Source organism: Camellia sinensis, chromosome 2, assembly GCF_055761805.1.
Source record: "Camellia sinensis isolate YWXY chromosome 2, ASM5576180v1, whole genome shotgun sequence".
Taxonomy (NCBI): Eukaryota; Viridiplantae; Streptophyta; class Magnoliopsida; order Ericales; family Theaceae; genus Camellia; species Camellia sinensis.
In genome coordinates this window covers 72762397-72788686 of record NC_138962.1, presented here as the reverse complement: position 1 = coordinate 72788686, position 26290 = coordinate 72762397, and the positions used below count along the sequence as shown (strand labels likewise).

The window sequence follows — 26290 nt, the reverse complement described above, 5'->3', positions numbered from 1 at the left end:
ACTTCAATTGTTTAACCAAATATCGGATTAATAATTTTATTGGACTATTAGTCCAATCCCAAGCTTATGTCCACCCAAACAAACATGGCCTAGATGTATTTCCCAGGCTTGGCTCCTGTGTTTTTGTTGGACCAGGCGAACCTTTAACAGAGTTGCACACTGGGTTGCCCATGCCAGTGTAAAGTCACGGTTACCTGTAAATTGGGTTGCTAAACACCCCTAGGATTTGAGTTGTTTGGCTCACCTGGATGTTTCTTCTACTAATTAATATATATTCCTTTTCTGCTAAAAAAAAAAAGAAGTGTGGTGACATTCTTATCTTGTGTGACAACACTACAGTCATTATAATAAATAAAAGTTTTAAGGACCAAACTTTTTTGTCTTTAAAAGTAAAAATTTGTTAAAAAAATATATTTAGGGATCAATTTCTGTCAATGTGAGAATAGTTACTAAAAAATCTTCTTAAAAAATCAAAAAAAGGACTTTGAACGATAAAATTTAAAAAATGCCGCTAAAAAGTATACTTTTACAAACAATAATTTGGTCCAAAAAATGTTTATTTTTTTAGACAAATTGTGGTATCAAAATAATCGTAATTCATCATTAAATGTCCAATTTGTCGCTAAAAATGCAATAATAACAGTTAGAGCAACGAAAATATTTTATCCCTAAAAATAATTTTATCGTTAAATTTTTATCTCTAAAACCTTAATTTATTATAATGGGTAAGTGGCTCTTTGAAGCAAGCTATGTCACAATTTACAATACTTTACAAAAAATAACTTTTTGTGTAACATTCTATGGTCTCAACGCTCTTACGACATAGTTGTAAGACACATGTTCGAAGCCTAGCCCACATGCAATTAGGAATAAGATACCCTACCCTAACCACCAAAAGGAATGACAAACATCTTGAATAAGGATAAAATCCCCATAAAAGTAATCATTAGATATGATTTCGTATTCAGTTGAAATCTTAGTTAATGGATCGAAGTGAGTAGCTCCAGTAGATTCATAGATGATGGAAGAAATAAGATACATAAGCCACCCACCACACTACACATATAGACACGAACCTCCTCATTACTATATGTGCTCACCAAGAATGCTACATATCACTAAATTTCTACCATTAAAACCACCATTAATGATGTGGCAAGTAAAAAAACCAAAAAAAAAAACAAAAACTAAGACACAAAACACATGCATCATTTTTCATGTGCTCACTACATACGACTTGCACAAAGACAACTAAAACCATTTAGAGATTTTTCTTGCACCTCTCCTCTCCAATCCTGATCAAACTTGCATTTCCCAAGTACTATGAAATGTGAATCTTTCCCTCTTGTTGTATGTATGGGCTTGGCTTTGTCCCGAACCAATGAGGTATTCTAGCAAGTCCGTGTACTACATAAGTTAAAAAAAACTACATAGGATCATTTTTTCCCCCAAATTACCATAAAGTCCAATTCTTTTTATTACTTTTCTTAAATTAGTTCAAAACTTCATAATAGTATATTTAATTCAAAATGTACCCTTCAACATTTGAAATGGGTTGGGATGCGGGGAGGTTTTTGCCTTGGGTAGATACCAAGCCATTTTAAGAGGTCTTAGGCTTTATATTGTTGGTTGAGCTCATGTTATTTGAGCTATTGCTAATTAAATCAAGCCTAGATAGGTTTGAATAGTTGAAATGGGCTATTTGGACCATATATACCAAGTGTGTCAAGTTACTCAGAACAATAGGTTTCTTTTGTTAGATACCAAATGTTGATTATGCTCGTCGCCTAATACTCTTGTGAACTCTTTAAAAACATACCACGCTTCTTAAACTTTAATTATTAATATAAAATTATTTCTGAATATTTTGTAGCCCAACAATAATTTGTCATATCTATTAATCATGCATATTTTGTTTATTATTTAATATGTTAACATACATTAGTGAGGTTAGATATTAGTTAGTTGGGAAAAAGAAGAAAAATCATAGGATTTGAACACGAAATTTCACACTACAAAATAGTACTACACAAGCACGACAAACCTAATGTCCTGTTTACAATAATATGAGAGTAAATTTATGTGCATAAATATTTGATTTCTGTATTTCTATCATTATTGTTAATATAAATGTGAGTGAAAACACTTATTAAATCAATATAAAATTAAATTATAAGACAATAAACAAATTATTATTATTTTTAAATGATCATACAGTACCTTATATTTAGATGAATAATACTATATGCACCAATTTATATATCAATTAGTATATTAACGGATGACATAACATAATTTTAGAGATTTTGAATCTTTATAATTTGTGTATAATAGGTTTGATCATAATTTTAAAATAATACTATATGGATCAATTAAATAATACTATATATATCAATTGATATATCAATTAATAAATATAACACCACCGTATTTTAATACCGAATAATGCTATATGTACTAATTAATGTCCTAATTAGTATACTAATTGATGATGTGATATAATTTAAAAAGTTTCTAAAATTTATAATGTAATTGATAGATAAAGTCAAAATAATGTCATAATTAATTATTACATATACCACTACCATTTAATACCACCGTTCAATAGACTAGCATTAATGAGGAGCTTTCGGTATTACATTCAACATCGTAATTCATTTTCATTTTTATTTATTTGATATTTATTTTATTAGTTTATCCTTTTATTCGCACCGACCCATTATCCATTTCCAGACTTTCTCTATTCGAGGGGGAAACTCACAGCCGTCGGATCTGATCACTGCCACGCTCACTTTAACACGCGTACAGTCCGTTGGGCAGAATACATTCAAACCCACCGAAACGACTCCAAAAAAACAGTTAATTAAACAACAAGATCATGAATCTTTAACAAGAGCTTCCTCGAAGATTCATCCACCAACGCCCATAAATAAGCAATGCCCCCGTTGAAGAAAATCCACAAAACTCACCAAAACGTCCCCAGATTTCTTCTTCATTTTCTCATACACTTCCCAACTTCCTCTCCCTCTCTCTCTCTCTCTCTCTCTCTCTCTCTCTCTAGACCTCTCTTTCTTTCTCTAAAATTTGTTGCGAAATCCCAAATGTCTCCTGAACTTGTGAGTGCAACCACCAAGGCCACCAGCCTAGTCAAGGCCGCGAGCCTGATGAGCAGAGCTTATGTCACTTTCTTGGCTGGCAATGGTGACTATGTCAAGGGCGTGGTCGGGCTAGCCAAGGGCCTGAGGAAGGTCCACACTGCCTACCCGCTTGTCGTGGCCGTGCTTCCGGATGTGCCGGAGGAACACCGCCATATGCTGGTGGCTCAGGGATGCATAGTCCGTGAGATCGTGCCGGTGTACCCGCCGGAGAACCAGACCCAGTTTGCTATGGCCTACTATGTCATCAACTACTCCAAGCTTCGCATCTGGGAGGTAGTTAAAAATTTGTATAGAATTTCATGGTATAAGTTCTTAATTTGTATAAAATTTCATGGAATACTAATTAATGATCTTTCTAGCTGAAATAATGCATATTGACTTGTTATCAATTGCAGTTTGTGGAGTACCATAAGATGATATACTTGGACGGAGACATCCAGGTGTTTGAAAACATAGATCACCTCTTTGACAATCCAAATGGCTACTTTTATGCCGTGAAGGACTGTTTTTGTGAAAAAACATGGTCTCACACCCCACAGTACCAGATTGGGTACTGCCAACAGTGCCCTGATAAGGTCCAGTGGCCTGCAGAGTTGGGTCCCCAGCCTCCCCTCTACTTCAATGCTGGCATGTTCGTGTTCGAGCCCAGTCTCTCAATTTATGATGACCTCTTAGAGACCCTCAAAATCACCCCGCCTACCCCTTTTGCTGAGCAGGTAATAATCAAATTTTGTCATTCGAACACCTTTTAAATGACAGTATTGGGATGCATATCAATATCAACAATATTGTTATATATCAGCCGATATTAAATAGTGTTTACTGATATATCAGTTAATATTGGTATTGAAAGTTTAAAATCCCAATACATAATAGTTGAGCTTTTGAAATGGACAAGATATTTTGACCATAAAATTCTCATTATTTTATTTTCAATGAATTTTCATTCACATGATGTGGCGAGAATATCGAAACAAGGAAATTTTCAAGACAATGCTATGCAGTTAAAATTGTATTGAGATAAGGGCATGAATTTTGGGATACAAAATCTGTGTCCTATATATATAAATTTTATTTTGGCAATAATTTGATATGAACTTAAATGGTTGTGCTTGCAGGACTTTTTGAATATGTTCTTTAGGGATGTTTACAAGCCTATCCCACCAATTTACAACCTTGTTTTGGCCATGCTTTGGCGCCACCCAGAGAACATTGAACTCAACAAAGTGAAAGTTGTTCACTATTGTGCCGCGGTGAGTGTTCATGACCAATAATCCAATCTTTTCTTCTTTTTCACAAATTAGTTTAAATAAATGAAATCAATATTCTAAAGTAATTAATTTGTAATTTGGCTTCTTTCTTACCACATTTATTTATTTATTTATTTTTCTAGGGATCAAAGCCATGGAGGTATACTGGAAAAGAAGAGAACATGGATAGAAAAGATATCAAGATGCTAGTGAAGAGTTGGTGGGACATATACAATGATGAATCATTGGACTACAAGAGGACTAACATATCACCCATTGAAGGTGAAGCCGACAAAGTCATAGTGACAATGGTGGCAGAGGCCAACGTTGGTCATTACACTCCCGCTCCACCTGCCGCCTAGCTTTTTTTTGTGGCGAGCTAAAGACAATAATAATACTGATGCCTAAACCTATTTTTCTAGTTTTTGGTTATGTATAGACATTTTAAAGTTATGAAAGGTGGCCTTCTATTTTTGAAGTTGGCCTTCCTCCTAGTGGAAGATGGTGTAATTAGGAAAGATAGAGATTGCTTTTGGTTTTTGATTAATTTGTATTGGTTGGGTATGTGAATATCTGGAAATGTATAATTGTACTTATATATTTTCATAGTTTACAAGTATTGAATTCACTTTCTATTACTTTTATATTTAGTAAAAACTCTGGTGCTCTGCTTTTCTTTAAAATTTGCTTAACACCTGCAGCAATGACAAATTTAACCATATCTCACGTGGTCTGAGCCCAACCCACGCACAATTAGGAAGATTAGCCACAACATGGGCTTTACCATCCACCCTAACCTACCACCAAAAGGTAGCCGTCCATCTTATAGCGTCCCAAAAAGGAATGGCAATGATCTTGAATACTGACTAAGAGATTGTCTGAGATGTCTTAAATAAGTGTACGTTTTTGACTTTTTTGACTAAAAAGTTACGGAAAAAATATGGTTGTTTGGAAAAACTTTTTGACTTTTTATAAAAAAATGTGTATTAAAAAAATATATAAATTAATGTATATGAGAAGATTGGAATAGAATAGGCAGTATGGTGAGATGTTCTAAGGGGCAGTGTATGCAGAGTATAGGTTAGGAGATGGTTCCCTCTTCGGGCATTGAATCCGACGGTGCTGTTCAGCTCGTGGGGGCCCACTACAGGTCCCGTTTTGCTAATCGAAACCGTTCTATATGTAGAACTCGTCGAGCACTATATGTTTATAAAAAATCACATTGATCGGATATCGATAACTACCTGATCAGACTAGTTTTTTTTTCAACCGTTAGCTATAACACCATCCATTTTTTATACAAAATTGATTTGATCATGTAGTTAGCGATATTCGATCAACGTGACTTTTTAAAAGCATATAGTGCTCGACGAGTTCTACACATTGAACGGTTCAGATTATCAAACGGGACCCGTGATAAGCCCCCATGGGCCAAACAATATCGTGTTGTTTGTGCACCCCGCCTGTGCAATTTTTACAAAAAAGTCAGCTCTGTGTCTGGGGGACGTCAGAGTTGTTTGTAATAATTTTGTGTAAAATGAATTTTTTTATATTTTTTTTGGGTAAATAATGATAACTTTTTAAATAATTTTTTAACTTTTTAAATTTTTTGAGGTATGCCAAATCAAGCCTAAATCCCCATAAAAATACCATTAGATATGATTTTGTATCTGATCAAAATCTTAGCCAAGTGATTGAAGCCAGTAACTTCAATAGCCTCATACATCTTAGAAGAAACAGGTGCATAGGCCTACCCACTACCCCCACACATATAGACGCAAGCCTTCTCATTAACATATTTGCGACTCTCATCACATATCTGCACAAAGTCCACTAAACCATTTGGAGCCTTTTCTGGCATCTCTCATGCCTAATCCTCAGTCAAACTTGTATTTTTCGGGCGGGATCTACGAAATGTAGGTCTTTCCTTTGCCTATTGTATGTATGGGCTGGGCTTTGTCTCCGAATCAATGAGGCATTCTAGCAAACCCTGTACTACATAAGCTAAAAACCAACAATAAGGATCATTTTTCCCTCCAATTTACCATCAAGATTTTTTTTTTTTTTTTTTTAACTAGTTCTAGACTTCATAATAATATATTTTATTCAAATTTTATCCTTCAACATCTAAAATGGGTTAGGATGAGGGAGGGCTTTCACCTTGGGTAGATGCCAAGTCATTTTACGTTGTGTTTGGTTGAAAAATTTGAGAAGAGATTTGGAAAGAGAAAGAGAAAAAGTGTGAAATTAGGTGAAATGTAAATATATTTTATTTACATTTCACATACCTTTCTTTTTCTCTTTCTAAACCTTTTTTCAAATCTCATAACCAAACACAGCGTTATGGGGCCTTTAACTTTATATTGTTGGTTGAGTTCGTGTTAAGTTTGAATAGTGAGATATTTGCACCATCAACAATGATAGAGACCACTAATTTTGGAGCTCTAAAAAAATCACTAATGACATGACACTTAATAAAAAAAGAAAAAAATATAACACCAAGGCCAATACATCAAATCATTCATGGTGGGGCCCACTGCCACATCATTAGTGGTAGCACTAATTAGTGCTCTCACTCATTTTCCTTTGCACCATATATTCTGAGTGTGTCAAGTTACTTAGGACAATGGGTGTTTTGAATCAGGATCTTTTCCTTGAGGTTCCTCCTTGATTTCTTACTTGCTAGGCCATTGGGCCCACTTTTAGGCCCAATTTCGATAATTCAAATCGTTTACATTTTAAGATTTGTTAAGTATATCATACCTGTGTAAAATCAAATTGATCGGATATCAGAAAACATGTGTTCTGATCATCGAACTAAAAACTATTTTTTAAAAAAATTTAATAAACAGTTTTTTGAATACATACTTTCTGATATCCGATTAACTTGATTTTTTTACAAGTATGATATACTTAACAAATTTTAAAATGTAAATAGTTCGAATTATCAAAATTGAACCTAAAAGTGGGCCCAATGGCCCAACAAGTAGGAAGTCAAGTAAGAACCTCAAAAAAAGGATCCTGATTTGGGTGTTTTTTTTTTTTTTTTTTTTGATTCAAAGGAAATAGAACAAAACAGGAAAGAAAGAAGGGACACTAAGTCCTTACACAAGATGCCCCCACCATGTCTGCTATCAACAGACTTACAATGGCACTTGGAGGGTCATCAAGCACTACCAGATTGTCTTGGTGGATAGCTCCTAAATTTGCTAGTCCATCTGCACATTTGTTGGCCTCTCTAGGAGTGTAACTAATGGAGCAATTGCACCTGAGCATGAGAAATTTGGTGTCTTCAAGGAGGGCTCTTTGCGCAAAATTTGGAGGAGTGTTCCCTTTGATGAATAGCACCACTTGATCAGAATCAGTTTCTATAAGAATGTCTGTCATGCTCTTCTCTAGGATGATGGTGAGACCTCTATAAACTCCCCACAATTCAGCAACCTCACTGGTTGCATTATCAAGCTTTCCATGATAACCATGCAGCCATGTCCCTCTTTCATCTCTGAATAAACCTCCATAACCCGCTGGTCCAGGATTGCCTTTAGAGCATCCATCCGTGTTAAGCTTAATTTTACTTGCAAGAGGACAACACCAATTAGAAACTTGAGGTATTTTCCTCCCTGTGAAATGATCAGTCAGAAAGGCTTCCTGAATTTCAATGGCTTGCAAGTGGATAAATCTAGCAGCCTCCTGTGCATTACAATCTTCTTGTCGAAAAACCATATTATTCCTGTCTTTCCAAAATTTCCAAAGGGCTAGAGTAAAAATAGTTCCCCATGGAACATTCCAGATATTAGAGCTCTTACTTTTCAAATTAGATAGCAACCATTGATCAAAAGGAGTGTTCAAACTTATTTTTAGCCAACTAAGATTCCTGATGTTCCTCCAGACTTCTGCAGCTTTAGTACATTCTCTGAAAAGGTGATGTAGATCTTCTCTATAAAGATGACATCTAGGGCAAATGTCAGAAGGTGAGAGCCCTCTGATTCTTCTAAAGTGGTTAGTGGTGAGCCGCCCATTAAGGAGAAGCCAAATAAAGCCCTTGATCTTCTGAGGGATTTTGAGTTTCCAAATCCAACTCCAGTTAATGGAATGAGACATTTGCTCTTGAGCAGTAATCAAGTCATAAGCTGCCCCAACAGAAAACCCTCCATTAGAAGAACCTATCCAGTAAGGATTATCTGAAAGTAACACATGCTGGGGAAGATGGGTTTGGCGGATTTGTTGTAAAGCTTGTTGAGAGATAAAGTTTTCTACACTTTGCAGATTCCATCTACCCTCCTCATCTATCATGTCTTCCACTGACACCTCTTCTCTAGTGTGAGGTCCTGGAAATCTAGTAGCAAGGGTGCATTCACCACACCACCAATCATTCCAAAAGGAGATGTGCTTCCCATCACCAACTGTCCACTTCAGGCCTTTATTGAGAAAATCTCTGGTTTTCATAATACTTTTCCAAGTCTGAGAGGCTTTTCTGTGAGTGGGCCAACCAGAGAAAGTGTTTTTATTCAAATACTTCCCTCTAAGAATTTTGCACCAGGTAAGATTTTTATCACAATTGATCTTCCAACCCAACTTGGTCAAGAGGGCTAGGTTTTGATTAGCAGCTTTCCTTAACCCCAATCCACCTTCTCTTTTGCTACGACAAACCTGATCCCAATTCACCAAATGAATAGATCTCTTGTTATTTTGTTCACCCCACAAGAAGCTTCTATGTATCTTGTCAATGTTCTCGCACAAGCCTTGAGGTAATTTGGAAGTCTGCATAAGGTAAGAGGGGATAGAAGAAGAAACTGACTGGATTGTAGTAGCTCGCCCAGCAAGAGATAAAGTTCTGGCTTTCCAAGCAGATAATTTTTTCTGAACCCTGTCCACAACATTATTATAAAGGTTTCTACTAACCCGATTGTGGAGAAGGGGCACTCCAAGGTATTTCCCTAGGTCTTGAGTCAAAGAAATACCACAAAATAGACTAAGGCTAGAGGCTTGATTCCTGTCCACATTAGGAGAAATGAACATTTTAGATTTAAGGAGATTAATTTTCTGGCCTGAGATAGCACAAAATTCTTCCATGGTTTCCATAAGAGTCTCACAATTCTCTTGATCAGCTTTGGCAAACAGAAGAAGATCATCTGCAAAAAAAAAGATGAGAGACAGATGGGCTGTTCCTAGAAGCTTTGATTCCTTTCCAATCTTTGTTCTCAACTTTAACTTTAATCATATTTGAGAGCCTTTCCATACATAAGACAAACAAATAAGGTGAAAGAGGATCTCCTTGTCTGAGACCTCTTCCAGTAGAAAAGTCATGCATAGTTTCACCATTCCACAAAATAGAGAAATTCACATTGGAAACACAACTCATGATGAGATCCACCCAATGGGTATTAAGATTGAATTCAGTCAAGGTTTCTCTGATAAAGTTCCAAGAAATTCTATCATAGGCTTTTTCCAAATCAAGCTTAATGATTAAACCCCCATTTTTACCCTTCCTATTACGCAAAGTATGGATCAATTCTTGAGTGATAATGATGTTGTCATGGGTAGAACGACCAGGGATGAAACTACTTTGGTTAGGGCTGATCAAGTTATCAAGAAGAGGGCGCAAGCGGTTCACGAGAATTTTGGAGAGAATTTTATAGGAAACATTGCACAAGCTGATGGGGCGAAATTGCTTAATATTATCAGGGTTATCGATTTTAGGTATAAGAGCAATAAGGGTTCTGTTAACCTCTAAAGGAATGGATTTCTCATGATAGCAATGCCTAATAAAATGACACACATTATCCCCAATGACATTCCAAAACTTGTGATAAAATATAGCCTGAAAGCCATCACGGCCAGGAGCTTTGAAGGCACCAATGTTATTCACAGCCTCGAGAATTTCAGCATTGGTTATGGTTCTCTGAAGCACATTATTCTCATCAATAGAAATTTTATGGTGTGCAAGATTACACCAATGATCAAGAATCTCAGTAACATCAGCTTTAAACAAGGTTATAAAATAGGTTTGAATATGCTCCTTCACACTGATAGGATCATGTAGCCAGACACCTTGCTCATTTTTCAAAGAGTCAATTTTTAATCTTCTTCTTCTAGTAATAGTAGAAACATGGAAAAATTTAGTGTTTCTTTCACCTTGAGTGATCCAATTGGCTCTAGATTTTTGAAACCACAAAAGTTCCTCTTGATAAAGAGTTTTATTAAATTGTGAAACCAGATCTTTTTCAAGAAAGAAAAGATTATGGGAAAAAGAATTAGATTGAGCTTTTTGGATTCCCTCAATGCGAGCGAGGAGCCACCGTTTTCTTTTAAAAATGTTACCAAAGACTTCCTTGTTCCAAACAAGGGAGTTTTCGGCAACAAGATTGAGATTAGAATTCAAAGAATCAGCAGAGTTCCAAGAAGTATTCACAACATCAACATAAGTAGGGTGTGGTAGCCAAGCGGCCTCAAAGCGGAAAGGGCGGTTAAGGGGAGAGAGTTTGGATATACCTTCAGTATAGACAATGAGAGGTGAATGATCGGAGTAAGTACGAGCGAGGTTCCGAACTGCACCTTCAGAGAAGGCAGTTCTCCATTCTACATTGCAAAGAGCTCTGTCCAACCTTTCCATTGTGTTTGCCATTCCTCTTCTATTGTTAGACCAGGTGAATTTAGGGCCAGTACATCCCAAATCCATGAGGCCACAATTGTTTATGCTCTCCTGGAACCTTCGATACCTGCCTTGTTGGTTGTTATGGCTGAAGCTTCTCCTTTCATCTTGGCCGCCTACATCGTTGAAATCCCCTGCAACTAGCCAAGGGGATCTCATGGCTACTGCTGTGTCGTCTAAATCTTTCCAGAGCTTGTGACGAAGACTGATGTTAGGGCTAGCGTATACAGCAGACAAGATCCACTCCTCAAAATTTTCTCTTTTGATTGTTGCCTGAATAACCTGAGAAGTTGCAACATATGCATTGACTGAGACTTGAGTAGGATTCCATATGAGCCAAATACCTCCTACCCTTCCAACTGGGTCAACAACTGTAGAAGCAGTGAAGCCTAGATTGTTGAAAAATAAACCCATAGAACTGAAAGGAACCTTTGTTTCGAATAAAGTGACCACATCAGGCCGATGAACTCTGATGAGTTCCCTGAAATTTCTTTTGAAAACTTTATTGCCGGCCCCCCGACAGTTCCAAAGCATGACATCCATAGATGAACGATTGGGGAAAACAGGTAACTGTTCCAAACTGCTTAGACCAGTTATATCACGAACTTTCTTTTGATTTAACACAAATGAGCTCAGAGCTGCCATCTGTGTTGCTTGCACTGGTCTTCCTCCCGCACACTGCCATTTGGCCTCGATGTTCAGTCTTATCTCTTCGATCCACCATTCGATACCTACTAGATGAATGGCTTCGCTCTCGGGTTCTAGGTACGAGCCCACTGCACTGTGAGTCATTCTGGTCAGTTGCACCTCTGGTAACACCATGTCGTCGATACTGAGATTTTGGCTCATTCTTGGAGTCGGGTGGGTTGTGTTTAAAATCAAGGTTTTCACTAGCTGGGACCTCTGGTTGGGGAATCAAGGGTGGAGGAGGACAGAGCAGTAGAGAGGAAGCCGTGAGAACTGGGTTTTGGGAGGTTGTAGATATGGAGAAATTAGGGATTGTGCTGGGAGAGGATGTGCACGCATCAGTCATAATTGCCTCTATTTCCTTCCCTGTAATCTGTTCAGGCCTAGGGTTATGACTAGTCTCTTCCATCTCAGATCTATTTGGTCTTTGCTGAGCTGGTGCTTTGTCTGTGAGCTGGAGTTGTGCCTTCTCTGAAGCGATGCTATTTTCAATGTATTCTTTCTCACCTACTCTTTGCCCGTGGCTGTCACTAGATGATGCTTTGTTCAGAAAATGTTTCTTGCAATGGTTTGGATCAACACTTTTCCCATTGCCTCTGGGTCTGTCCAAAGTGTTGGAGGGGTTGTCACCTAAAGGCCCAAATCTGTTATTGGGCCATCTAGAATTGTTGGGTCCTGGTTGACGCCCATACACAGTGGGCCTTCTCTGTTTCCGATTGACCAACATCCATGGGCCATATTCTGTCCCTTCTTGTTCTTTGTCAATTGAGGCTGGGGTGTTAGGTGAATTAGCCGTTGTGTCTTGCCGTTGCTGTCCTACTGGACCGTTAGAGTTGGTGCCCAAATCTGTTCTTGCCGGCGCCGGTGTCGGTTTAGTACTACAATACTCTTTCCGGTGACCAACTTTACCACATGTGAAGCAAAAATAATGCAGATGCTCATATTCAATGGTGTATGTATACTTTCCAATTGCAAATCTGGAGATCAGAGGCTTGGTAAGGTCAACTTCTACACACACTCTGGCGTATCTACCTCTAGCTGACATAGCTGTGTTAAGGTCCACCTTTAATGGCTTCCCAATTGCCTTAGCTATGTGGTAAAGTACCCTTTCATTATAATACTCTATTGGGAGTTGAGGGAATCTAACCCAAAGTGCAGTGGCAACCTCTCCTGCTTCAGAGGGTTTAAAATCGTGCTCCCATCTCCTGACTGTGAGGTAATGATCCATAATAATCCATGGACCTTCAGTGTAAACCTTGCTACAATCAGCCATCATCTCAAATTTAATTAAGAAAAAACCTAACCCCAAATCAGTAGCTTCGAAATCCCCTTGTAAGCCCCAAATTTTTCTGAGCTTCGTAACAAAGAACTTATAACCAATTGTCTTCCCCAGTAATCTCACAATGAGACAATCTTTCCAAGGTTTACGAATGTACCTGATTAGGCGCGATGGAAGTTTAATTTTTGGGATCGCAATCCCTAGATCCCTTTCATGGATTACATCGTCCATCTCCTCAATTTCTTCATTTTCTTCGTCATCTGAGAGAAGCTCATCATCACAGGAAAGCCTATCGAGATCATTATCAAAGGCTTTCTCGTTTAGCTTCGTAGCAGTTAATGCTTGTTTGAAGGATCGAGATCTTTGTTCTTCCAATGGTGGTTGGGTTTCCACCATTTCCTGATCCTCAGTGGCAACCACTTTGTCTTTGATCTTTTTGGTGCTACGCTCCAAGTGGTCGTCTTCCTCAGGTGATTTGCCAATCGAAGTGTTGGCTGGGAGCGTTAGTGCTTCTTGTGACGCCATGTGCAATGATTTGGGTGTCTTTGGCCAGATATGTCAAGTCACTTGAGATTTTGGACTTAGTGTCAAAGACACATGAGGCCTTTAGAATTGGCCAAATAAATATAATTTTTGTGATTTATTTTTTAATTTTTACTAATTAAATTATGACATATATTTGTTATTAAAAATTTAGAGAAGACAATTAATGACATAAGAATAAAAATATATTTCTTTTATATGAAACTGTAATAAAAATAAATAAAATTTAATTCATTCTAAATCATTTTTACTAAATATTCTAGATAATTTTTCTAAATTATTATTTAATTTAAAAATTAATATTTAATTATTTATTTATATCTATACATAACACGAGTAATTATATTAATATGTTAATATACTAATTAATATATCAATTAATATAAAGCACCATCGTTTTAATTTTGTTTCACTATTAGACTATCCTTTTACACGCACCGACAACCAGTATTACATATTATCCAATTTTTAGAGTATTTTACTACACAAGGTAACATAGCCGTCAGATCTGATTGCTTTCCACACATACTGACACACGTACAGTCCGATTTGTTTCCGATCAGATAACACCTTCACATCTAATCCAAGTACGACTCATGGGCAAAGTTTCCTAGGGGACATTCCCGAGACACCAAAACGACACCATTAATTCCAATAAACTACGTTGTTTAACACGAAAACCTCCCTATCCTGATCATCAGATCTCAACCTCCCGGAAAATTCATGACCCACCAACGCCTATAATAAGCAATGCCTCATTGAACCCAAAAAACTCACCAAATCGTTCTAAAATTTCCATCTTCGTCTTCTCAAAAGCAATTCCCACTCTGTCTCTATAGAATTTTTTGAAAACCCAAATGGCTCCTCCTCAAGTTGTTGTGAGTGGATCCACCAGACTGGCCAAGGCGGCGAGCCTGATGAGCCGAGCTTATGTCACATTCTTGGCTAGGAACAGTGGCTACGTGAAGGGCGTGGTTGGGCTATCAAAGGGCTTGATGAAGGTCAAGACTGCGTATCCGCTTGTGGTGGCGGTGCTGTCGGATGTGCCGGACGAGCACCGCCGTATGCTGGTGGCTTAGGGCTGCATAGTCTATGAGATAGATGAAAGTTTGCGGAAAAATAATTTATTTTGAAAAACACTTTTCAAAGAAAAACCATCTGATTACACAATCTAAAATACCTTCTCCACACCACCTGATTACACAATTTAAAATACCTTCTCCAAGTAAGTTGTTGATAATACCTCATCAAGCGATCCAAGTGTCTCGCAGCCAAAGTGATTCACCTTGCACCCTCTTTTATTTATTTTTTGTGTATATATTTTCTACAGACCTTAAAAATTCTAATGGCCAATTTTTGTATCAAATACATCTTATATATATACACAACACATGATAGAGTTTGCATGTAGGTGGGATCCTTAGGGATCTCTATCTTTTAGTTGTGGGGATAAAATAAAAGATATATCTTTTATCTTAAATATACAGGATACAACTTATCCAATTTTTCATTAATTATCTTTTAAACATATAATATAGAACTTCCACTAATTGCAATAATGTCCATCAACACATTACAATTAAACCCCTAAAAATAGAGAATTACAAGTGAGGCCCTTTCTTACAATTAATCACAAATTTCCTTCCACCAAACTATATTCCACATGAGTTATTAGGTATGGACAAATTTATCACTATAAAAAACCCTAACTCATGTAACCGAATTCTAAATTTTTCCTTCTTCTAATTGGACCCTAAAAGCATTTTCCAAAAATAGTATTTTTACAATTATATATGTATAAAATATTTTTGCGAAAAAGTAACCGGCCGGTTTTCTTTTGGTCCAACATTAATAGGAAAAATTGCTTGAATATACTTTCTCACTTTAAGAATGGTGGATTCCATGTTAAGCACCTATATGAATCAATTACCACTCACATAACCCAACATGTCCGTGTTTAGCCTTTGGTTCGGCGTCACCGATTGACAATGTCAAAGTTAAATGAATAGTTAATTAATTTATACAAGCCTCTCAGGTCAAAGGAAAATAAGTGTATTGTAATAGAACTACCTTTTAAACTGACAGTGATCATTCCATAGGTGTTCTTAAAACCGATCCTGTTCAGTGCATGTGCTTATTGCATAACACCCACCTATTTGCCTAAGGTCACTACCTCAATGATGGAGTTAATCATTCTATCATATAGCAGCAAAATAGGTGTAGGCCATAGTAGTGTGACGCCCAATCAACACCCATAGCCTAGAACATTAATTGGGTCTACAAGGCACCGAAAAATCATAACTCCCAGCTTTTGGTTCATTAACCATTAGCATGTTTTTCTACAATGTTACCCAAGGGACCTTATGCTCACATCATATGTAACATTAAATATAACATTACCCATAATAACATACAAAATGCAAAACATAAAATGCCAAGCAATTTATATAATCAATTAATAAAGTCAATAAATTGGTTTTTGAGGGCACAAATGCTAACAATAGAATCAGTGTACCCACCCGAGTGGGTGACGGTTTAACACTAGAACCGAGCCGAGTCGACCGGTGAACACCCTACTCTGTGTGTATGTGTGAAGCCAATTCCAATTTTCATATCCCAATTGGCCTCATATCCCATGTTGGTCCCCAGTAGAAAACGCAGGTCACAAAACTCAACCAGAGCGGTGACCATTAAATCTGCACAGAAGCAACTTCAATTCCAAAAATTCAAAAGAATTAAACAATCTGAATTTCGGCCAGAGGCAACAACAAAGGAACAATGCAAAAAAGACAGGAGTTAAGAAGAGTTGCCAAACAAATTTCTAATGCTGTGTTCGGCAAGATATGGTAGTTCTTTTGTATCCTAGTTTGTCCTCAAATTCATATCAATCGGTTCATCAGATCAATCTTTGCAATTACAAGAAATTTAATTCCCTTCTAGTGATGATGGTGACTGCTTCGGGATGGGTTTTGGAGTTGTTGGGTCAAATTTATATGTTCTTGGTGGCCAAAGGAGATAGAAGGAATCTTCATATTGTGGCACCAAAGGCAAACATGCAGCTCCCTTACCCAAGTATGTCTATCAAAAAAAGAAAATGATTTAGAAAGAAAATTGTTATGAAAAATTTATTACAAACAAATAATTTGAAGGTCGCATTTTTAAAAATAGACATCAATCATTCTCGATGGGCTTTCTGAGTGTTTTTTTGGTTTGTATAGCATTACTTATAGAAAAAGGCATCGGCAGATTCGGACTCCTTCTCTCTTGTGGTTCTCATCAATCTTTTATGTATATTGTGTTTGTTGACCTTACATTTCACATCTATAAACCTCATTTGCATCCAAGTCCTCTCTTTTCTGTTCTGGGTTTCCATCACAATGACATACTGATTCAACCCCTAGTAATTCAAAACTCCATCTTCAATTCCCTCTTTTCTCTCATTTCTTATTTCCTTATATATATATATATATATATATTGTTGGTGATAATTACAAATAAAACACTAGAAAATAGAAATTACAATAATTATTGAAAGGGCTGAGGCGTGGGAAATTCGCTCTCTTTAAGGAGATTCAAGCCGTCTGCGGTTAGGCAAAGCATCACACCGATGCAGCAGAAAAAACCTTGACTTGTCCCCCCCAGGATACAACAGCTCGACTAAGTCGTATGGTTCACCAATACTGCACAATTGGTTGAACCCAAAGCTTTATCACACGCACCCTTTTTATTTGCCTGACAATCTTACTCAAGACATAACAACATAACCAAAACTTTTTCTCTCGTATGTTATTAGATATGACATAAGTTCCATATATATATAGAAATGAAAACTTCTTAGGCAAGGTTCTTGATGGATAAGAATTGGTGGACTTGACCAAGACCTTGGATGGCTTACCTTGGAAGTCTTGGAATGAATAGGAAAGGGAAGACTTGGAGAAGACTAGAAAGACTTGTTTAGGAAGTCTTGGAGACTAGAATGGGAAGCAAACTAGGTAGAAAAGAAAAGAGAAACAACCTATGACACATTATAATATTAAAATACCTGCTAACATTCCCCCACCTATTTTAATATTATAGGTAACAAAAAACTGAGATTATTAGGCAAATAAGGATATTATGCATCATGGTAGGTGTGCTCTGCATTGAACCTCCATTAGTGAAACAATAATATCTACTCCAGAGCCAATAGTATGCTCAGCATTGAACTACGACTACTTAAGGAAAATAAATAATTATTGCACACACATAATATTCCAGGTGTTCACAAAAGCTTTAAAAGCTAGCACATTACGGCCTTGTGCGATCCCAGGATTCATGAGTGTGTTTGAGAATTAGCCCAAATCTCATAGGTAGCGGCCCCACTACCACACTCACATAGGTGAATTCTGTCAAGGGTGCTCCTGTAACTATGACACCCCACTCAATAAGAGCTACAGAAATTCATTAAGAGTTCTTTTAATAACTCAACCTCTACAACGTTACAAGATAAATGCACTTACATCATAGGGATAGGTAAAAAGTAATTTAGTGCATTTCACACGGCCATCATATGATCGTTTTTCTCATTGAACCCAGTTACAAGATCTTTGGTCCCTGGGTTGAGTATCCTTATACATGGCTCTTGCTATATTCAATGGGCTTCAACCCCATCCCCCTCGATGTATTCCAGACTTTATCTCTTGCTAAGGCCTTAGATAATGGATCTGTAAGATTATCACCAGATTTAATATAATCCACATTTATGATGCCATTATTCATATAAGATCTCACAGTACTGTGTTTTCTTCTTATAGGTCTGGATTTATCGTTATAATAACGGTTATTAACTCGACCAATTGCTACGGTACTATCACAATGAATTAATATAGGTGGAATTGGTTTTTCCCAACAAGAGATTTCATTTAACAAATCTCTTAACCAATTTGCTTCTTCACTAGCTGTAGCTAAAGCAATAAGCTCAGCCTCCATTGTTGAATTAGCAATAATGGTTTATTTTTTCGATTTCCAACTTATAGCACCACCTCTCAACGTAAATAAGTAACCAGTGGTTGATAATGAATCACCTGACAAGGTATTCCAATCGGCATCACTGTAACCTTCAAGTACTGCAGGATACTTATTACAAAGCAAGCCATATTTTATGGTACCAGATAAATATTTCATAATATGCTCAATGGCTAGCCAGTGATCACTACCAGGCTTGCTCGTAAACCTGCTAAGTACTCCAACTGCATATGCAATGTCAGGTCTAGTACAGTCAGTCGCATAACGCAAGCTACCAATCATACTAGCATATTACTTTTGATTAATTACATCCTCATCATTTTCAATAGGAAATAAACGCACATGAGGATCAAAAGGAGTAAGAACATGCTTGCAATTATAAAAATTATATTTTCTCAAAATTTTCTCAACATAATGCGACTGATCAAGAAATATACCATCACAGCTTTTAGTAATTTTCATTCCCAGAATATAATTAGCCTCACCAAGATCTTTCATATCAAAATGGCTACTAAGCATATTTTTAGTTTCCACGATGATATGCAAATTAGAGCCAAATATAAGTAAATCATCCACATAAAGGCTAATAATGACATGTGAATTTTCTTCAGATTTATAGTAGATACATTTATCACATTCATTCATTTTATAGCCATTCTCAATCATGCAGGAATCAAATTTCACATGCCACTGTTTAGGGGCCTGTTTTAAGCCATATAAGGATTTAACTAGCTTGCACACTTTGCTTTCTTGACCGAGTTCCACAAAACCCTCAGGTTGATTCATATAGATTTCTTCACGTAGGTCTCCATTTAAAAAGGCTGTTTTAACATCCATTTGATGAATTTTTAGATCATGAATTGCAGCCGCTGCAATTAATAATCTAATGGATGTAACTCTAGTAACCGGAGAAAATGTATCAAAAAAGTCAAGATCTGCTTGTTGTTTAAAACCTTTTGCAACAAGCCTTGCTTTATATTTATCAATAGTTCCATCCGGTTTAAGTTTTTTTCTCAAAAACCATTTACAGCCAATAGTTTTACAACCGGGTGGCAAATCTACTAATACCCAAGTTTTATTGGACAATAATGATTCCATCTCATCATTTACAGCCTCGTTCCAAAAAACAGAGTCAGGAGATGCCAAAGCTTCTTGTAAAGTTAATGGAGTTTCCTCCACATTAAAAACATGATAATCAGGGCCAAAATCTTTTTCTATTCTGGCTCTTTTACTCCTTCTAGGTTCAAAACCTATAAGATCTTGGTTTTGTAAAAGAGAAGTAGAGGAACCAGTTTCAGATAAAATATTTTCTTGATAATTTTGACCTCCACCATTTTTAGATTTAAAAGGAAATTTTTCTTCATGAAAAATTGCATCACCTGATTCAAAAATTATTTTGTTTTCAATATCAAAAAATCTATAGGATGTACTATTTGTTGCATATATCCAAGAAAAGCACAAGTGACAGCTTTCACACCTAATTTAGGTCTTTTAGGGTCCATAAGTCTAACAAAAGCTAGACAACCCCAAATCCTCAAATATCTCAAATTTGGCTTATGCCTTTTCCACAACTCAAAAGGTGTAACTTTTATTTTTTTATGTGGCACTCTATTCATAACATAACATGCAGTTAAAATTGCTTCTCCCCATAAATTTGAAGGAGCACCTGCTTCAATTAGCATAGCATTTGTTAAATCAGTTAAAGTTCTATTTTTCCTTTCTGCTACACCATTAGATGCAGGTGAATATGGTGGAGTAGTTTCATGGATTATTCCCAAAGACTAAGCAAATGAGTTGAATCCAAAAGATTCATACTCCCGGCCTCTATCACTTCTATACCTTTTAATCTTTTTACCGAATTGATTTTCAACTTCAAGAAAGAATTCTTTAAATTTTTCAAAAGCATCACTTTTATTTTTCAATAAGTATACATACGTGTATTTTGAAAAATCATAAATAAAAGTGATAAAATATCTATTTCCACCACATGTTAAAATTCCTTCAAATTCACATAAATCAGTGTGAATTAATTCTAGCAATTCAGTATTTCTCACCACACTTTTATGAGGCCTTTTAGTTATTTTTGCTTGACTGCAAACTTCACATTTCTCAAACTTGTTTGTTAGTCTGGGAATTAATCCTAAACTACTCATGACTCCCACATATCGGCTATTAATATGACACAGACGAGCATGCCAAAAATTCATAGAAGACAACATGTAAACAGAAACATGTGCTTTCTTATTCTCAACATTTAATTTAAACATTCCATCACAGGCATATCCTTTTCCCACAAATATGCCTTTTTTAGTGATTACATATTGGTTAGATTCGATAGTTTGCTTGAAACCAGCTTTGTTGAGCAAATAACTTGACATCAAATTTTTCCTCATGGACGGTGTGTACAACACATCTTTTAAGACAAGCACGCGTCCAGAGGTAAAATTCAGCTCAACATCCCCATACCCGAGCACCTTGGTTAAACTGGAGTCACCAAGCATAACAGTCCCCTCCTCATTAAAAGGAGTGAAATCTTTGAACCAATTTTTATCATAGCAGACATGCCTATTGGCACTAGAGTCTGCCCACCACCCTTTCACAGATTGAACCATAAAAATATCTATGATCATAGCCACAAGTGGTTCCTTTGTAACATTAGCCTGTGGTCGAGACTGTTGTTTCCGAAATTTACAAGTTCGAGCAATATGCCCACTTTTGCCATACACAAAACATGTCACATTTGTCAGATCTTGTGAAGGGGGTTCTTGGTTCCATTTCTTTTGCCTCGGGTAATTTTTATTTTGTGGCCTTCTAGTATTTTTCCAAATTTTCTTAACTGGCTTCAAGTGACTATTTTTATGAAATCGACCTTTAGGTAAAGTATTTCCAGAAGTTAAATTTACCTTTGCAGTGGAATGCCCTTGTGTCATAAGCGCATCTTGTCCTCGTGCTTCCTCCTCCACCCGAATCCGTGTGATTAGAGTCTCCAAGGACGTCTCTTTTTTCTTGTGACGTATCGACTTCTGCAACTCCCTCCAAGACGATGGAAGTTTGTCAACAATACCTGCTACAACAAGATTGTCTCCAATTTTGATGCCTTCAGATCTAACTTCTGCTACTAACATCTGAAAATCTTGAACTTGCTCCACAACTGATTTTCCATCTATCATCTGATAGCGGAAAAAACAGCTTGCAACATATTTTTTAGCACCTGCCTCTTCAGTGTCATATTTGTTCTGCAAGGCTTTCCAAATTTTCTTGGCAGTGGTGTAAGTAGTATCATAATAATCATTAAATTGATCTGAAAGACAATTCAAAAGATAGTATCGATATTTATACTCATCTGTGTTGTATTTTTCGATTTTTTCAAGATAAGCAGCATACTCCTCATCGGTCATCTCTTCAGTGGGGACTTTGTTTGGATTTTTCTCAGTCAGGATATACGCCACCTTGAGGAGACTGAGGTAGAAAAGCACCTTGCCTTTCCATCTCTTGAAATGAGCTCCCTTGAACTGGAAGGGCTTGTTGAGATCGCCGGTATTCTCGTTGGGCTTCTCCAGTATTGGCTCCATGAACCTTTGCTAGTTGAATCTCCTTAAAATTGTTGGTGATAATTACAAATAAAACACTAGAAAATAGAAATTACAATAATTATTGAAAGGGCTGAGGCGCGGGAAATTTGCTCTCTTTAAGGAGATTCAAGCCCTCTGCGGTTAGGCAAAGCATCACACCGGTGCAGCAGAAAAAACCTTGACTTGTCCCCCCCAGGATACAACAGCCCGACTAAGTCGTATGGTTCACCAATACTGCACAATTGGTTAAACCTAAAGCTTTATCACACACACCCTTTTTATTTGCCTGACAATCTTAATCAAGACATAACAACATAACCAAAACTTCTTCTCTCGTATGTTATTAGATATGACATAAGTTCCATATATATATAGAAATGAAAACTTCTTAGGCAAAGTTCTTGATGGATAAGAATTGGCGGACTTGACCAAGACCTTGGATGGCTTACCTTGGAAGTCTTGGAATGGATAGGAAAGGGAAGACTTGGAGAAGACTAGAAAGACTTGTTTAGGAAGTCTTGGAGACTAGAATGGGAAGCAAACTAGGTAGAAAAGAAAAGAGAAACAACCAATGACACATTATAATATTAAAATACCTGCTAACATATATATATATATATATGTATGTATGTATGTATGGTTTAATTTGTGTTCTCATTTTCAGATTGCATCCTATAAAGAGGGGATTCGGTTCGATCTTGCTCTTTTCCTTGCAATTTCAAACCGGCTCAAGAAAAATCAGCTACGGTAATAACCTTCTTGTTCTGATTAATGGAACTTGATTTAGATTTAATTTATTGTTGTGGATTCAATTTTTTTTTTTTTTTGTGTGTTTGATTGATGGAACTTGATTTAGATTTAATTTATTGCTGTGGATTCAATTTTTTTTTTTTTGTGTTTAATTTTATGGGTTTTTCTTATATATGTTTATAAAGTGTTGATAATTTGGGATTTTGGTAATCCAGCCTTTGTTCCCATGGCAGGGGAGGCAAGTTCTTTCCATATAGATGGTCCCTAAGAGGTCCATTCGTAAACCAATATCATTTCTGAGTTCTCATCACAATGACCAATGAGCGACACCAAATGGCGATGCCTGAGCTTCGATAGCATCTGAATCTCTGTTTGGAACTCATTGATGCCTTGTTCGGACTGTGGGTTGCCTCGTTTGACTGTCGTTTCATTCTTCTCCCTTCTTTCTTCTTCTCCCTCTATTGTTCTGTCTTTTTTTTTTAATTAAAATCTTGCCCCAAAACGATGTCGTTTTGGGGCGCCGCAGGACGAGCTGCAGGAATGGATGGCGGAGGATCCGGACTTATAGAAGCAAGGAAAATGTTAGGAGACTCTTCCCCATTTTCTTTTCTTTTTTTGGCTAACTATTTTCTTTTTTTGTAATAAATTTTGCATAACAATTTTCTTTCTAAATCATTTTCTTTTTTTGATAGACATACCTGGGCAAGGGACCTGCATGTTTGCCTTTGGTGCCTGAATATGAAGATTCCGTCTCTCTCTTTTGGCCACCATGAACATATAAATTTGACCCAACAACTCCAAAACCCATCCCGAAGCAGTCACCATCACCACTAGAAGGGAATTGAATTTCTTATCATTCCAAGGATTGATCTGATGAACCAATTGATATGAATTTGAGGACAAACTAGGATACAGAAGAACCACCATATCATGCCAAACATAGCATTAGAAATTTGTTTGGCAACTCTTCTTGACTTCTGTCTTTTTTGCATTGTTCCTTTGTTGTTGCCTCTGGCCGAAATTCAGATTGTTCAGATTGTTTGATTCTTTTGAATTTTTGGAACTGAAGTTGGTTCTGTGCAGATGTAATGGTCACCACTCTGGTTGAGTTTTGTGACCTGCGTTTTCTACTGGAGGCCAACATGGCATATGAAAATTGGAATTGGCTTCACACACACACACAGAGTGGGGTGTTCACGGGTCTATTCGGCTCGATTTTAGTGTTAAACCACCACCCAATCTTGCTGCAGATTTTCTCTTCGAAACTCTCTATCACAGCTTCAAATTATTGCTTCACCGTCTGCTTGCCTACTTGTGAATAAAGAGAAGGGGTTGTGAAGAGAGAGAAGAGATGCTTATCAGCCGTGCTATGCACGGAATTGAATTTTAAAAAACTATTTATGTTATGTTAAATATATTTTGAAATTATTAGCAATTTCATAATTCAAGTAATAAAAATAACAATTTATTACATTTATTCAGAATTCACTAAATAAATAAAACAACGAATAATTAAAATCTAAATTGTTGTGGGTCTTCCATCTGTATTCCTACATTGTCAATATGATAGTTAGTATTATAATTGATGAACAACATATATATTATGTATTTATAAAATGTTATACTTACATATGGGAGCATAAAATTTTCATTTTGCTTATATAAATGGGAGTATAAGATTCACTTTATATAAGTGAAACAATTCACTTTTTGTTTCTTTTTCGATGTGGGATTGTATAATAAAAGGTAAATGGAAGTTAGCTAACGAGAATTTTTTTAATTGTTTAAAATTAATAAAATTCAATAATTCTATAATAAGGGTTTGGAACTCCCAGAATACTTTTCCCTAAAAATCACATTTTCTTTATATAATACATAGATCGATAGTGAAACAAACTTTTCTTTTTCTTCTTCTCCCGATGTGGGATTATAAAATAAATCATTAACTAATTAGAATTTTATTTATATATGGTTAAATAGAAATTAGCCAATGAAATTTTTTTAAATTGTTTAACTTTAATAAAATTAGTATGAGAAATCGTGATTAAACCGATGAATCGGTCAAATCCAAAATGGTTCAGCTTAATCGGTTAGGTCAAATGACCAATCAACTTATACAAAAATTAATTAAATAAAAATTTTAAATGTTATTTTAATTTTAAAATTTAAACTGCCTTGAATTAAAGTATACACAATACTACAATATTAAGATTTACCTTATATAAGTGAAATGACTCACTTTTTTTTTCTTTTTTTCTTTTTTTTTTGATGTGGGATTATAAAAATAAAAGTTAACAATTATTTGGACAGAAAGTTTATTTTTAATCAAACAATCTCAGTATTTAAATCTTTAATTAGATCAATCTTTAGTTTATTTCAAATCAAACAAATCTAATCAATATATTTTAATAAAACTACTAAAATCACAGTTAAACTAACAAATCAAAAATGATTTAGCCTAATCAGCTAGGTTATAATTAATTAATTAAAACTTTTATAATTTAAATTATATTGAATTTGAAACATGTACAACACTATAATATTAAATGGGATGAAAGTATAAGATTCACTTTATATGAATAAAATAACTCTTTTTTTTTCTTTTTTTCCCAAAGTGGGATTATCAAATAAAAGATAGTCAATGGAGATTTCTTAATTATTTAAAATTAAAAAATCAAGAAAATTAGTATGAGATATTGAAACTCTCACAAGATTTCTCACTAAATGGGATGGGGGTATAAGATTCCCTTTATATAAGTAAAACAACTCATTTTTTTCATTCTTTTCCTGATATAGGATTATCAAATAAAAGTTAGCCAATGAAGATTTTCTTAATTATTTAAAAATAAGAAAATCAAGAAAATTAGTATGAGATATTGAAACTCTCGCAAGGTTTCTCACTAAAAACACCATTTTCCTTATATAATATACAGATAGATAGATACGTAAAAGGGGATTTCTAACCACAAGTCTTATGAGAGCTCCAATATCTCAAATTAACATTTCTAATTTTTTTATTATAAGTAATTAAAGAAATCTCAATAACTCTCAATCAAGCAACAAAAAAAATAAAATAAAATTAATTAATATCTCTTTATTTATGATTTTCAAATGGAAAGTATATCAAATATATAAAGTAAAAAATATAAAGTATACTAATCCATTTCAAAATTCAAATTTGAGGGACACTAAATATGGAAAGCATTCCATTAATTTAAATTTAAAATTATAATGATTTATTCCATAATATATAAGTTTTAAATAATGATCCATTTCATGATTTATCTATATATCTATATACTATTATATAATTGCAAATTATTGTCTTTTCATTAAGATTGAAAGTTGTAATTCTTTTTTCTCATTTATTTTATCTTGTTTAATTTTTTTTACTA

General features: G+C 35.7%; 2 protein-coding genes across 2 annotated transcripts; one reads left to right on the top strand and one right to left on the bottom strand.

Moving 5' to 3' along the window:
• The first annotated feature begins 2784 nt into the window (after positions 1 to 2784).
• Positions 2785 to 5052, top strand: LOC114300127 (galactinol synthase 2). Its single transcript, XM_028244989.2, has 4 exons — positions 2785 to 3431; positions 3554 to 3874; positions 4277 to 4411; positions 4552 to 5052. The coding sequence occupies exons 1-4, from the start codon at positions 2937 to 2939 to the stop codon at positions 4768 to 4770; spliced, it is 1170 nt and encodes a 389-aa protein (XP_028100790.2). The 5' UTR covers positions 2785 to 2936; the 3' UTR covers positions 4771 to 5052.
• Positions 5053 to 7504: 2452 nt separating this feature from the next.
• LOC145814292 (uncharacterized) lies at positions 7505 to 11603 on the bottom strand. The gene is made up of 2 exons (XM_082910958.1): positions 9650 to 11603; positions 7505 to 9540 (listed from the first exon to the last, which is right to left on the bottom strand). Exons 1-2 carry the CDS (start codon positions 11601 to 11603, stop codon positions 7505 to 7507), a joined length of 3990 nt encoding a protein of 1329 aa, XP_082767084.1.
• Between the last annotated feature and the right edge of the window lie 14687 nt (positions 11604 to 26290).